Source organism: Phycodurus eques, chromosome 10, assembly GCF_024500275.1.
Source record: "Phycodurus eques isolate BA_2022a chromosome 10, UOR_Pequ_1.1, whole genome shotgun sequence".
Classification (NCBI taxonomy): domain Eukaryota; kingdom Metazoa; phylum Chordata; class Actinopteri; order Syngnathiformes; family Syngnathidae; genus Phycodurus; species Phycodurus eques.
Window position 1 is genome coordinate 23,419,559 of NC_084534.1, and position 14,912 is coordinate 23,434,470.

Genomic DNA, 14,912 nt, shown 5'->3' on the forward strand with positions numbered 1-14,912 from the left:
TTGTAATGCTACAAAAACAATTTCATATTTTCGAGAAAAAGGGGTATATAGTTTTTAGATGAAAAGTCATAGTTTCTAGAAAGTAGTATTTTTCTTAGATGAAAGTTCTAATTTTACATGAAGTCGTACATCTCTCAGAAAAAAAGTGGTATATTTTTTAGACAAAAAGTTGGATATTTTTTAAACTAGTTGTAATTTTACAAGAATAGTCAACTTTACGCCTAAAATGTCATGTATTTTTTTTAGTTGTTTATTTTTTTAGACAAACAGTCATACATTTTTTGATTCAAATCGTGATTAAAGTTGAATATTTTTTTTTTTTTACAATTAAGTAATATTACAATAATGAAACAAAATACTTTGTATTTTGGTACTTCAACATCAGATTGAAGTGTTAATTAAAGGAGCATTAGGTTCACTGTATCCTTCGTTCACTAAAAGTATAACAACTCTTAGAATATTCCGACTTTAATCAGACTCAAAAATATATGAATGTATCCCTGTATTGTTACAACCAAATGTCGAAAATATACAACTTTACACTTGTAATATTACAAAACACAATTTTTCTCAACATTCAAAATAATTCTCCCCAATATTAATCTCGTATTTTAATGTGTTTGTCTTCTTTTCAGTGTGCTCCTAATACTTTTTTTGTACCAATGCAGTTTAAGATTATGAACATTTTATGTGGAGTATTGTTTTAGCCGATTTGCTGATGTTGTGCTGTCGATCGTGGTTAAGTGCTGCTCATTCATTACTGAGTGCTGTATCTCTGTATTATGTGCATTATGTTGATGTTTATTTGTGTGCACTTAGCGGCATTCAGTATTTATCCGAGTTAGCAAGTTGCTACAATGCTTATGAAATAATAAAATTAACAATATTTATGTCTGGCTGTCATGTTAAATTCACTCACCTGGATAGATGGTGACGTAACCCTCACCATCACGTTCTTGCACGTCATTCGTAACCCCGAGGACCCCGTGTCGTTGCTCAGATATGACTACCGGAAGTCTCCCGCCGCGTCAGTCAGTCACGTGACACACCGCAGGTTGTTGCTGTTGTCGCACTCGGTTCGTTTTCGCCGTTAGCCCACCGCAGAGTTCATTGGCGACGACTTGGCAAGAGCGGCCGAGGTGGGTGCAAAATGATGATTACAATAAGTCTTCATACGCAGAAATTTCATAGGTAGTCGTTCCTTTTGGAGACGTGAGCGGCGTAGCTGAATGGACTGAGCGTTTTAAACGAAATGGCTGCAAAGCTAATGCTAACACACTAGTAGCCTTGCGACGGATAAGCTGTTACAAACGCTATCTGACTGAGCAATAGGTTACCTTATTATAGTTTTACGCCACGTGAATGTTGCTTTGTGATAATTTCCGAATAGGTCATTTCGGCATTTGCCGACGCGTTGATAGCCTTAGCCACCGTTAGCGGGCCTTTCTTTTTTGGCCCTGTGTTGGCCAAGCACGCGAGCGGCCATTGATTGACGTGAGCAGAGCCCCCCCAATATAAACTTCAGCCTCACTGCAGCGAGGCACTCAAATGTATAGTAATGGCCACTTGTTTTGTAGTGTGAAGTAAGTAATGGACGTTTGTTTTTCTTATAATGGCACATTTACACATTCAGTGCCACTGACTGCTTTAGAAGTCAAATATCCATGTTAACTGGGAGGGCTGGCACTGAATGAGTTAAGGTTAAACCCTCAATGTACCCCAAACTGAACCAAAAACACTTAAATATAGGTATCTGTGTTGATTTACACAAGGCCAGCATTATTAGACAAATCTTTTGCAGGAAGTATTCATTGAGTTGTTTTTTTTGTGTGTGTGTGAAATTCATGTTTTGTTTTCTTTGACCACAACTGATGATGATTTTATCATATTGATTTTATTATGGGCGGCACGGTGGAGACTGGTTAGAGCATCAGCCTCACAGTTCTGAGGACCTGGGTTCAATCCTCGGCCCCGCCTTTGTGGAGTTTGCATGTTCTCCCCGTGCCTGTGTGGGTTTTCTCCAGGCACACATCCCAAAAACATGGATTAATTGGAGACTCTAAATTGTCCGTAAACATGACTGTGAGTGCGAATGGTTGTTTGTTTCTATGTGCCCTGTGATTGGCTGGCAACCAGTTCAGGGTGTACCCCGCCTCCTGCCTGATGACAGCTGGGATAGGCTCCAGCACGCCCTCCCCCCATCCCAGCTCAAAATTATTTTCTGGCATTTTAGACAAAAGTTAAAACATCTATGACCTCTACGGGGCATCCAAGGATTAGCCACTGACATAAATTTAGTTCAAATCAACATTACAATATGACAAAAATAATGGGTACTAACTTACTGTAATAAAATGACTTAAAATACTGTTCATGACATGCTTACTCTAACTTTCTCACTTGCTCCCACACCCCCAACTGCGTTGCTTGAATGCGGCATGCTCATCCTTGTGTACATTCTTCAAGTGCCCGATCAAATTTGTATTGAAGCATTTAGATGACGTTCCCCACAACGTACTTCAGTTGTGCACAGACTGCAAATAACTTAGGTGTTGTTTGTCTGAAACACCGCAAAATAGGCCCACACCGATGACAAGATTGAAAAAACTTTATTGTCTGTCAGATAGTTACAGTACTGCGCCACAAGACACGTGACAAGGCTAAAAATAAACTAGCTTTTGGATTCATACGCACCGGGGACGCAGCGTTAAATGTCTTGTGCGCAGCCAATCGATGGCGTCATTGATTGGATCGGCGAATTATGACATGAAAGCCAATCAGCATAAAATGCTAATTATCGGCCGATACCGATCACACCGATCAGATCGGCGCAAAATCTACAAATAGGCGCAAATAAATGCGTTTTTTCAGCTGAATCGGCTGTACTTGTTTCGTGTCTGATAAGTCAACAATGTTTGCCAAGATTTAGAGCTTCATATAATTGTGTTTTTGTCATGATACTATCTGTAGAAAATGTGGAATGGACCAGGGCAAGGACCGAGGGGAAGACCTCCATTTAGGTAAATAAACTCTATTATTTGGTGTATTTCACATCGTGTCTGCAACGATTTTGCTGTCGTAATTTTGAGCATGGTGCCCAACTGCTCTGTATTATATAGTATAATGTCAAATGGACATAAACACTAACCCATACAGGGGGGTCCTTGATTGATAACATTTTACATTTCGAGGTTGCGAACACCACGCAATGAACTAGTTTATGTTAGTAACTGAGTGTGGCTTATTGTGCTGCTTCACAATTTTTTTTTTATCCTGCTGTGCAAACTAGTTCATTGCACACTGGTTAAAACACCTTATGTCAGTACCTTCGGAAACCGAGGACCCCCTGTATTGGGATTGATTGATTTAAAAACAAAAAAAAACAAAAAAAAAAACATTACTTTTAAAGCTGAATGTAGTTGTGATTTTCATTTATTTATTTTCCTCTCAAGTGGTAAAATTCTGATTCTCGAGGCATGGGCCTCTTTCAAATGTGGATAAAAATATGATGCGTATCAGATAGCTGCCAATGCAAGTACAACGTTAACTCATAGATAATGAGTCACTTGATCGAAGTATCCCACTCGCTGATGTATACACACCCTTTTCTGCTAAAATGCACAAATTAACACATTTAAAAACACCCACTTTAAATATTAACTTAGCTGCAACAATGAAACATGGTCTTAATACGCTTTGTTAGAGTTATGTCTAGTAAATAAAGAAAAAGATCCAGCTGGTGACCAGTGGAGAAATGTGGTGGTTACCCTCATTTAAATCACGCTATGTAATATTTTGTATTTATTTAGCGTTGTTTACACAGCCATATCAGATATGTGTCACTTTAAATGTGCATAGAAATGAATAATGATCAACTTTATTACAGAGGTAATCACCACGGAGAAATGTTTGGGGGAAGAGATCATCCCATGCCTGGTTTTTGGGGTAGAGATGGGATGAATATGGGACCCATGGGCCATACGGGTCCTCTGGATATACCACCGATGGCTATAAGAAGAATGGAAGGTCCACCAATGTGGGGACGTGACATGAATCCACGTGATATGCGTGGTAGAGAGCAGGACAGGGATTGTTTTAGATCTGGCCCAGGGCCAGTTTTAAATTACCGAGGGCGGTTTGATGGTCATCCCAGAGGCAATCTGATGAATTCACCGGGTTTCTCAGGAGTTAATATGGGGGGCAGAGATGTGCCAACATGGGAGCAAAACAACAGATATATGGACATGAGAGACAGGGACATGTTTCGTGATAATATGCCTCGCTTCAATAATCCCAACATGGATGGGATGAGAGGGTTTCCCATGGACAGAATGGAGCTCAATAATAACTTTGGGGAGATCCGGCCTCCAGTGGGCATTGATGATGACAGTCATTTTAACATGGAGATGCCTCAACAAGAAAGGAGGATGATAGACATAGACAGACGAGCAGGACCACCTTTTAATCCAAGAGGTGGATTTGATTCCGATATGGATTTTAGAAATCACCCTGATCCGCCACCTGATGTTCGAGGCAGAGAGCGCTCTCCTTTAAGATTTGGAAATGATGCCCCTCCAATGGATAGGACGAGAGCTGGCATGCCTGCAGATGACAGTGGTTCACAAAGATCTGACTTCAAGGGTCCAGAAGAACAGTCCAAAAGGAGCGAGGGTCCAGAATCCAGTGGTAGTCCCCTTATGGACTATAGGAGCGGTGAAGAGATGACTCTTGCAGAGGAATGGAAGAGCCGACAGAAGGATAAACCGGCTGTCTCAGACAAAGGTAGAGAAGGTGCTTCTGAGTCCTCTTACCCAGCAAGTTTTAGGAGAGATGTGACCAGTCGAGATCCACCAGCATTTGTTGAGAGGGATAGACCGCCTATTGACTTCCCGGGGGAAAATGTGCGCTTCCCTCGTGGTGATCACTTTGCTGAAATGGATCGCCCTCCACTTGGGAGAAACTCCCCACAAGAAAGAACACCTCTTCCCGCCACTCCAGGAAGAGAAAATGAGAGTAAATGCTGGCTTGCGGAAAGAGACTCTGAGCCGAGTCAGAACAAATCAAAGCATGATGAAAAGTACCACAAAGACCTGTCAACTCATGAGACCGTGGAGCCAAATGATGGTTTTAAAGGACTGAAAGATATTCCACACAGTGAAGGACAGACTACGGGTAAGATGCCAGAACTGGAAGATTTTCAAAGCAGGGATCAAGACTACAGAGACATTGATTACAGGACAGCTTCTGGAAGGATGTTTGAGTACAAACAAGGGGCTCTTCAGGGAACACCACTAATTGAGGAGTCCAAACCAGCCATCCCTCCACAATTCAGTGCATCTGGTTCTAAGGTAAGTCTGTTTTTTAGTAATTAAAATGAATTGACTACTCATCAATAATCCGTTCCACGCAGTTGGCTGAATTCTAGATCGATTGTGCTCGTCCCTCATGCTTGTATTTTGGTCATAACATATTTTGTTGGACACTTCTATCAAAGGATCAAGACTACAGAAGCGCATCAGTGGAGGGAAAAGTGTCCACAACATTATCCATAATTGGCATTCCAAAATCTGCTACAATGGAGCAGGTAATCAAACACCCTCGTCCCTTTTTTGGATTGATTTTGACGTTATTTGAAATCACCTCTGGTAAGGTGATTGAACATTTTTGCCTTATTTTTGTTTGCAGGTTCTTGATGCCTTTACAGTGCAAGACGGGATGCCACACCCAGGGATGAAGATTAAAAACGTTGTCCCAGGTAAAGACTGTGAGCTTGTGGAAGTGTTTGGGGCACTCGATCGCTTACATGTCCCTCGATATTACGCTCTTTCGACGTTCGCACCTCCGCACGCTTCCTTATTTATTCTTCATGGTTGCTTTTGTGTTTGGCCTGTGTGATCCTCGATCAGTTTTGAAGCGGAGCAGGGAGGGTGGTGGTCTGTAAAGCCCATAATGCCATCGTTTGCCATGTCTGGGGAAGTTGGGCCGTTGCCAGCAGTTGCAGAATTCACTGTAAACCTTGAGTGAGAGTGATTCGTGTGTGTGTGTGTGTGTGTGTGTGTGTGTGTGTGTGTGTCCTTCAGAGACATTTATGTAGGTCCCTTTCTCAGACCTTTGATGAAAGTGAATGTTTTTGTGGGCATATTCAGTACTGTTTACAGATATGTTCTTTGTTCTGCCCAAATGTCACAAAAAGAAATGAACCCAAATACCACTATGCTTTGTAAGCCATGGTAAACACCACACAAGTGTTCACCGCTATTGGAATATCCCTTTAAAACTGTTAAGGCTTTATCAAAGCTTTTGCTTCCAAAGACCGTCAGTTATCGGAAGATGGACTAGCGTAAAACCTATAAACATGCAATGTTCCAGAGAAGGTACAGTAATTTAGTTGAACACGAAAGCTCCCCTGCAGAAGAATGTTCATTCATTTAGATTTTTTTTTAACGCACTGCTGTCTTGTGTTATAGCGGGCTGACTGTGGTTACTGGAACTGACTAACAAAAACCCATCTGTATTTCAAATGCTGTCCCCAGGTTACAGCTACGATACGGCCTATGTGGAGTTTTTAAACCTCGAGGATGCAGTCCACTTCATGGAGTCCAACAAGGTGGCCTATCCTCGTCACTCGACCAAGGCCGCCTCTCCCAACAGGATTACGAGGGGTCGAGAGGGCAATTAGTAGATCTAGGGAGGGAGTGGGCTTTGCTTTCCCATTTCTTGGACTACAGAGATCGAGGAATCAGTCGTTGCTGTTCTTTAAACCCAACAAATTATTCCCAAAATATTTCCGTTTATTTGTTGTTATCCCTTTTAAATCACTACAACGTTTAACAAGATAGGAGTCAAGTTTAAAGGAGATTGTTTGAGGACTAAATTTTTATTAATTTTAATGATGCAGGTGAAGCGTTTGAGGACTAAATATTCATTAGTTTTAACGATGCATGTGAAGCGTGGTGACCCTATTTTCCTCATGTGACACTTCTGACAAGGCAAGGTATTACAGCTAGCGCCACTATAAACGAACTGTGGAGCTCCTCTCATTTAGAAACATGTAATTGAACATCTGATGCTGCAGATTTCAAGATATTTTTTTGGGGTTAAACTGACTAGTCGACGTTTCGACTTTACCGCTGCTCCCTGACAATTCTGACTTCAAATCGATTAATTGGCTATTGCGTGTTTTGGTTTGAACATCATGGGGAGCCTCACTGAAATCAACAGGTGGTCAGTCGGAGCAACAAACTAGGAGCGCTGCCTCAAACGCGTGGAAACGTTTGACTAAAAATGAGACGTGGCACAGTCACTAGCCAAATTTGCACACGCATCCTCAAGTTATAACAAAAGCAAAGTGCTATGAATAGCCATCTGAAAAAGTATCCGCTAACGCTAGCTCTCAGCAAATACACCAAAATCCCTCCTGAAACAGTGAAGACACAGACAATATACTGAGAAAACGAAGACAAACGCGGGTCAATCAATAACCTCTTTATTGTGAAAATTAACATTGGTCGCCAACCACTAGTTGTTCGCTCAAGCCTTCATCCCGCAGACACACGGCAAGCTTTTCCTCCTTCCACTCGCCCTACCAGTACAACTGAGGACGACGGGGAAAGTGAGTGAGCGAGCGAGCTTGTTTAAAGGCAAAACCGCGCAAAGCAAGTTGACAAATGACTGCTGAAAAAAATAATGACATCGTCGATTAATCGACGTCAACTTGACTATCATCACCTTAGAGTCTTTGCTGTAGTGCTCACTCTGTTGACACTGGTACCTCATTTAATCAAGTGAGAAGAGCACTTATTGTCCATACAGTAGGACAATTGCTTTTGAGACTTATATTTTAATAGAGGTTGTGTGGAAATGTTCTGGCCTAACTAAGATTACTAGTCTTAGGAATGGTAGGGTGTTGTCTGGGGTTGTTCGATAACAGTTTTTTTTGTTTGTTTTTTTTAGACTGATTCCAGGAACGAGTATACACTCTTGACTATTCAGCGATACAGAATACCGAAACCACTATTGCTTTTGTACATTAAATTTCAATTAACACAATGACCGATAATGGTGAACGAAGACCGTTCTTTCTTTCTGACGCTCATGATGATTCGCCAGTGTGTCAAACCGCCGCAGTTTAGTGTCATCTACTGGCGAGTAGGACTTGCTTCATGTCAGTTTGTTTTTATTTTTTGCCTTCAGTATCGGTGGCTTATATTGGCAGCCTTCACGAATACCCGATACTTTGAAATAAGGCCGGTGTGGGTGAAGCAACCTGGGTCAATGATGCTTTGGGTTTTTCGTAATGGATCTTTTTGAATGTTCACAAGGAGGCCTGAAGACTTGGTGCTAAACTTCTTTGAAAACGGTCTTAGAATAGCATATTATAATTTCTGGTCTCCAAGGTTCTCACAGGAGATTTCCTAATGATGTAGCAAACATGTGCTCAAACGTATTACTTGGTGTCTCCGATGACTACCTTACGAATCATTAGCACCGGGCATTGATGGTTTTTATTTGACACAATCTGGTTAAATATTTCCTAAAGCGGCTGGTGACTGTTTTGGTATTCTTGTGTTCAGTCTGTTTCTCTTTTGTGTAATCATTTCATTATTTTTCAAGACAAAGGTATCTGATGGAAATGGTTCATTGTGGAACTTGGACTCTTTGTATTTCATCTTCTTTTCAGTCTATTGAACATGTTGACACATGGAAAGCGCTGGCTGCGACTTGTTCGAAGACAAGGAGGGGGACACACATTGATTTACTTTATGTCCTGATTGTTTGGTGCTGACATATTTCCAACTTTTTCTGTTATCTTTGTGTTCAGCACACAGAAAAATGAAGTTTAGTTTGCAGTGTCAAAATCCTTCAAGATACAAATAGTAACTTCAGACAATAGCTTGCACTATATGGTTTGGCGTTCTTTACATAAATTCACCCTTGGATTTGTGTTTTCTATCTATTTTTTTTTGTGGTTAATCTGCATATTCTTGTGAAAGATTACCGCTAGATTGTTTTTCGAAGTATGCATGTGTTCCTGAGGTTTTTTCCGGGCTTTGTAGATGGCATTTTGTTCGTATCCTGCAGCCTGATTCCTCAAATGAGAGTCAGATGAATTAATTGTCATCACCATTTTGATTAAGCAAAGCAAACTTCCACTTTCTCTCTTTGAGAATTTCCTCTCTCTCTGATGAAAGTCTGGCTTTGGGGTTGTAGACTGATGGTCAGACAAATGTGCAATATGAAGAGGACAGCTTGAGGCTGTGATGGTTTGACTCAATTGTCTGGCATATCGTAACAAGATGGCTCATTTTACTAAAACAGTTCACAGGCTCTTAGTATGACAACAATCAATACATCGAGCCTTCGCTTGTACATACCGCAATACTGTAGTTCACTCGAGGGGGTGGGGGGGCTCATTGCCCGTTTCAAGGATGGTACTGGCTCTTGGATCAGTGTACCACCCTAAGTACCCCTGCCACAGTGTCATTTCGGGTGTCCCTGGTCTTATTTTAGGCATTATTGGCCCTTTTTAAAGGCTCATCTTGATTGCATTCCTGTGCTCTTGTTGCAGGGTTCCCTCAAGATTGGCACTAGAACAGTTTCCATTAGCTACTCTCATCCAGATGACCACAAAGGTAGTGTTGATGTAAGTATTGTAAAGGGTGGAATGTATCATTTAGATTAGCCAGGCTTAAATGCTCGTTTATAGATGTTTTTGGGGTCCCACCCCACCCCCCCTTTCTTTCTTTTTTGTGTGAACAAGGAATCCCATCGTACCCTGCCTCCACCCCCGGAGTCACAGTTGTCCAGACCCGATCGTCCAACAGAAGAATTTGAGTCCGACCGCAACGGATCCACGCCAAAAGGCACAGAGGAGCCGCTGTGTCCCACCCAGTGGCAGCGCAACTCTGACCTGACCCCTGAGGCCTGGCAGCAGCAGGTGGACCAGCAGTTTCACCAACAGGAAAGCGAGACGCAAGCCGAGTCTTGGGGCCAACAGAACAACCCTCACCACAATTCCCATCAGTCCAAATCAGTCTTTAAGGACAGTAAAAGTACGTACACTTGTCTTCCAGTCGTAAAGCATTGGAATATTCTGTTATTCATTGTTATTCCTGCTCTCTTCTGACCTCCCTGAACAGCCATGATCATAAAAAATATAAAGCCCACCACCACAATAGAGGCCATTCTCAAAGCCTTGGATCCGTTTGCTTATCTGGATGAGAGAAACGTTCGTCTAATCAAGGCCAAGACACCTGGAGCAAAGTGCTTCTGCTTTGTTGACATGGACTCCCATGAGGTACCTTACATATAAAATAGGCATGTGTTGCATATTTTGTCATGTTTACGCTACAGTTTGTCGAGCAAGTCTTCCTTTGTTTTGTAGCAAGTGACACGCTTGGTCGACTTACTCCTCACCAAGCCAAATCCCCTTTATATTGACGGAGTCCGAGTGTATGCCGAGGTTGCAAAACCCCTAAAGAACCCGAGGTAAGTCATCGGGTCAAGTTTTGTGATTCATCGCATTGTGTCCAGGAGCCACTGTTACTTATCTACCTGTTGTAGTTTCAGAAGAGAGTTTGACAAACCAAACAGCTCTACTCCAGGCTATCAGCCCGCAGCCAGCACGATGGAGGTCAGTTGTGTTCTTACGTATACTGATAGAAAGCATCAGACCAGTCAGGTGAAATGTTTAATTTTTTTCTTCTTCTTCCCCCCCCCCCCCCGTGGTATTTCAGCAGCAGCAGTTTTACCCCAAACCGCAACCCTTAATGCAGCCACCTCCTGGAATGCAAGGTTGGGATGTCCTCACTTACTCACACAGCCTGGTGTTTTGTAGCCTGCGTAAAGGTGATTATCAGTAGCCTTAAATGTGAATGCACTTAAAAAATTGTTTTGTGCTTTATCCCTAGCCGGTTTGCCAACTGACAGCAGTAATCCACCTTTGTCAGTAGATGCCAGAACCAGCCAGGTATATATATTAGGAGTGATTTATGGCAAAATCGCCATAAATCACACTATAAATGGTACATTTCATGTAACACCTCACAGGGAATTGGCTATGATGCCTGTCAAGCTGTGGAGCCGTCCTGCCAGGCGACTGAAGCTCAAGTGCCCGCAGCCGCCGCCAATCAATCGTATGGTAAGAACATCTGTAGGACATTCAACATTGACATCTAACAGTGTGTAGCCAGCATATAGTCACTAGTGCAGAGGTGTGGAATTACCTAACAGTGACACTGAAGCATAGTATCAACTCAGTGGACATTAACTTTACCTCTGTAGCGAACCAAGTATTAACCTAGACAGTCTAATAAAATTCTGTGGAAAAAAATGAATGCAAGTTCAAATGGGTGGGGGGGTGGAGAAAATTGGTGGTCATTGGTGTTTTATCTTTTGTTTAAAATGCTAGAGAATCATTTGAGCTGGGACGGACGGCTCCAGTACGCCCACAACCCTTGTGAGGATAAACTGTACAGAAAATGTTTTTTTTTTTTTAACTTGATCGGTCCCAAAAATCCTGATCGTGTAAAGCCTAGTTGGGACCGTCGTAAACAGAGAAGCGTAGGTTAGTGATAGTCTATGACGTGTTCCAACTTCAGGTTACATCACTACTATAGGAATGTAACTCCGTTGTAAACCAAGGCAATATAAATGTACGGTTATTAATCGGCAAAATAAAAATATTCCAGGCTGTGTATCTTTGTCTTGATGCCCTCAGATGCCGACACACAAGATACGTCCAGCTACTTGTACGACGCCACATCAGGCTTCTACTACGACCCTGAGACCACCCTGTACTATGACCCTGGCTCCAGAGTGAGTATACAACACAACACGGTAGGGATGCACAAAGACAACCTTTTTTCAAACAAGTAAGGGTACAAGTACTTACATTTGAGTACTCGCCGATATCAAGTACTGATACTTGATAATGCCATCATGTCTTGCAGTTGTGATGAAAATGTATTTTAGTTTAATTAAATATTGTGCAAAAAAACAAATTTTTCTTAAGCATGGCATAATGCAACAAGTGTATTTCATTTGGCCAAAACCATTTGCTCTTTCAGTGGGTTCTATCAACAAAGCTGTGGCAATATTCAAGTTATCATTGTTTGATTTTTTTCCCATACAAGTTTTAAGAAATGTCCTTCAGATTCCATTTGCATTGGACAGCCATGAGATTAGTGTATTTATTTCTTGATTGTCTTTACTATTATGGCCGAATTTTTTAAAATCATCAATAACTTTTTGTACGTATCTCAGAATGAGATACATTTACACATGTAAAACCAAGGCTGCATAAAAAAAATAACTGAAGTGGAAAAAAAGTCTTTACTGTTATTAATCGAATTATGTTAGGCTGTGAAAGTGATATAGGTGTTGGAGTTGAGGAGCATTTTCACAAGTACAAACCTACAGTATTTACACTGAAATCTCATCACGGTGTGTCATACTCTAACATTTTTGTTTGTCCATAGTACTTCTACAATGCTCAGAACCAAGAGTACCTGTACTGGGACACTGCAACAAAGGCATACGTCCCGGTGCCCGGAGGCAACCAGGGGCACCAGTCTGTCGTCATGACTCCCGAGGACCAAGCCATTCTCTCCAATCCTGCGGCTGACGCTCCTCTGGACATGAAAAGACCCTCAGAGCCTCCGTTGCCCACCACGCAAGCGGCAGTCTCTGCTGACAACCGTGAAACGCCGTCTCCTGAGAAGAAGGATGACGACGACTCGCCTAGAAGGGACGAGAAGCCAAAAAGTCTCGCTGCTGTCAAGGTTGTTTATAGAAATATCTCGAAAAATGTGTACATAAAGGAAAATGAGGCACTGAACGAATGTCTGTTATTGTTCAGATCATGAAGGATATGGAGCGCTGGGCCAAGATCCAGAACCGGCAAAAGGAGTGTGTGCGTTCCTTATCGCCGGTGCTGAGAGGCGGGACGGATGACGACAGGAAGCAATCAAAGACGGCGGACGCCGGGTTTGCCGTGTTTGAAAGGAAGGTCAGGAGTAGGCGCATCTGCCAAGTTTTTCATCTCATTACTTTCAACTCAGTCATGTAGTTGTGTGCCCACAGAATTCAGGCAGTGAGGATCTCTTCAAGAAGCCTCTTGCTCCAGCTAAAAAAGATGAAAAGCCAAAGGTATAAGGATATTACACTGATTCCCTCCCCCCCGTTCATTGTGGGAATTACATTCCAGACCCATCAGTGATATAGTTTAAACCTAAAATAGCCCTCCCACGCCTTTTAAACAGATGTATTAAAACACACTTTTTAAACATGTCGTAATTGTATTTGAATGCAACAAAAACATTTGCAAGCATTTTTGGCCTTCCCATAAAAAAAAAAAAAAAAATTATTGCTATTAACTGCAAATTTCCAGGATTTCCTGAATTTTCAAATTAATCAAAATACAAGATTTGCAAACATCTGCTTTCACATTCGAAACCAAAAATCAAAATGTTTGCCGGTTTTCTGTCTGACATGTTACAGAGCAACCCAGTAAGTGAATCATAATCAATTTGTTTGTGCATTTCTGCACTGACAGTTTTATGATGTCTATTTTTTAAATAAAGGTATTGAAATTTAAAAAATAAAAAAATGTAATCCCCTGAATTGAAAGAAATAATCCACAGATTGATAGATGATTAAAATAATCATTAGTTGCAGTCCTACTTGTGACTTAAAAATAATTAAACGTATATATAAATACCAATCTTGAACCAAACCACTTTTGTTTAACAAATGTACACTAGCATTATGCTCTCATATAATGTGAAAAGCTATTAACGGGCTAATTAAAATTAGCATAGATGTTACGGAAATTGTAAACCTCTAAACAACTGCTCTTTAAGAGCACATACACACACAGCAGCAACACATAGAAACGGCATACATCAATAATCTCAGGCATATATTTTATTTTTTTCTTTTGGAATAAAATATTAAAGTAACAAAAAGGTTTTCGGTTTCACACTGAAGGAGCGTATTCTGCTTGCCTCTTGCTGCATCTCCTACAGTAGATCTCAGATTGCAACACAACGTGGTACTACATTACCCATAACAAAAATACTTGCAGAAAAATCCACAATACAGAATGATGAACTGCCATGTGGCGGGGGGAACACTTTATATTCAGGATTTTTTCACGCAAGTCATCACATGGTTTTAAACACGTCTTATTGTGTCGTTAGCGGCCGATGGGCTCCTTGGGCATGCTGGCGTCAGACTATGCCGCCGGAAGCGACGAGGAGGTGGAGGAGGAGAAGGAGGAGGTGGTACACAGCGGCCAGGTTGGCAAAGCGCCTTCCGAAGACCGAGAGGACAAGCTAACGGACTGGAAGAAGATTGCCTGTTTGTTGTGCAGGAGACAGTTCCCCAACAAGGACGCGCTCATCCGCCACCAGCAGCTGTCAGACCTGCACAAAGTACAGTACTGCCTGCTGGCACCGCTAACGCCAGCCTTGGTAGATGCATACTCTCCTTTTAACGCTTGTTTGTACTCTCAGCAAAACATGGAGATCCACTTGAAGATCAAGAGGTCCAAGAAAGAGCTGGAGGCGCTGGAGAACCAGGAGAAAGAAGTGAGTGAAACAGAGCAGGTTCTGAAAGTGGGCAGCACAATGGCCAAGTGGTTAGCACGTCTGCCTCACTGTTCTGCGGATTGATGTTGGTATCTCGGCTCTGACCTTCTTGTGTGGAGTTTGGACGTTTCCTCAGTGCTTATGTGGGTTTTCTCGGGTTTCCTCCCACATTTCAAAAACATGCATGTTAGGTTGATTGAATACTCGAAAATGTCCACTGCTCTGAATGCGACTGGTTGTATTTCGATATGTGCCCTGCAATTGGCTAGCGTCTAGTTAAGAGTGTTCTAAATATCTCCTAAATGTTTCCCACAAAGCTGA

General features: G+C 41.9%; 1 protein-coding gene across 1 annotated transcript in view; it reads left to right on the forward strand.

Annotated features, from left to right (window-relative positions):
• The first annotated feature begins 1,045 nt into the window (after window positions 1–1,045).
• rbm6 (RNA binding motif protein 6) overlaps window positions 1,046–14,912 on the forward strand; it is an 18,312-nt gene continuing 4,445 nt past the window's right edge. The window contains exons 1-21 of the mRNA XM_061687938.1: window positions 1,046–1,139; window positions 2,971–3,020; window positions 3,887–5,348; window positions 5,495–5,584; window positions 5,686–5,755; window positions 6,534–6,607; window positions 9,569–9,643; window positions 9,761–10,052; window positions 10,140–10,297; window positions 10,385–10,488; window positions 10,564–10,633; window positions 10,737–10,794; window positions 10,911–10,969; window positions 11,050–11,140; window positions 11,720–11,817; window positions 12,480–12,782; window positions 12,860–13,009; window positions 13,084–13,149; window positions 14,202–14,435; window positions 14,517–14,591; window positions 14,909–14,912. The exon at window positions 14,909–14,912 is cut by the window's right edge and continues 97 nt beyond it. Coding sequence (XP_061543922.1) covers window positions 2,974–3,020; window positions 3,887–5,348; window positions 5,495–5,584; window positions 5,686–5,755; window positions 6,534–6,607; window positions 9,569–9,643; window positions 9,761–10,052; window positions 10,140–10,297; window positions 10,385–10,488; window positions 10,564–10,633; window positions 10,737–10,794; window positions 10,911–10,969; window positions 11,050–11,140; window positions 11,720–11,817; window positions 12,480–12,782; window positions 12,860–13,009; window positions 13,084–13,149; window positions 14,202–14,435; window positions 14,517–14,591; window positions 14,909–14,912 — 3,580 coding nt within the window. The 5' untranslated portion in view covers window positions 1,046–1,139; window positions 2,971–2,973. The remainder of the gene's footprint in view (window positions 1,140–2,970; window positions 3,021–3,886; window positions 5,349–5,494; window positions 5,585–5,685; window positions 5,756–6,533; window positions 6,608–9,568; window positions 9,644–9,760; window positions 10,053–10,139; window positions 10,298–10,384; window positions 10,489–10,563; window positions 10,634–10,736; window positions 10,795–10,910; window positions 10,970–11,049; window positions 11,141–11,719; window positions 11,818–12,479; window positions 12,783–12,859; window positions 13,010–13,083; window positions 13,150–14,201; window positions 14,436–14,516; window positions 14,592–14,908) is intronic.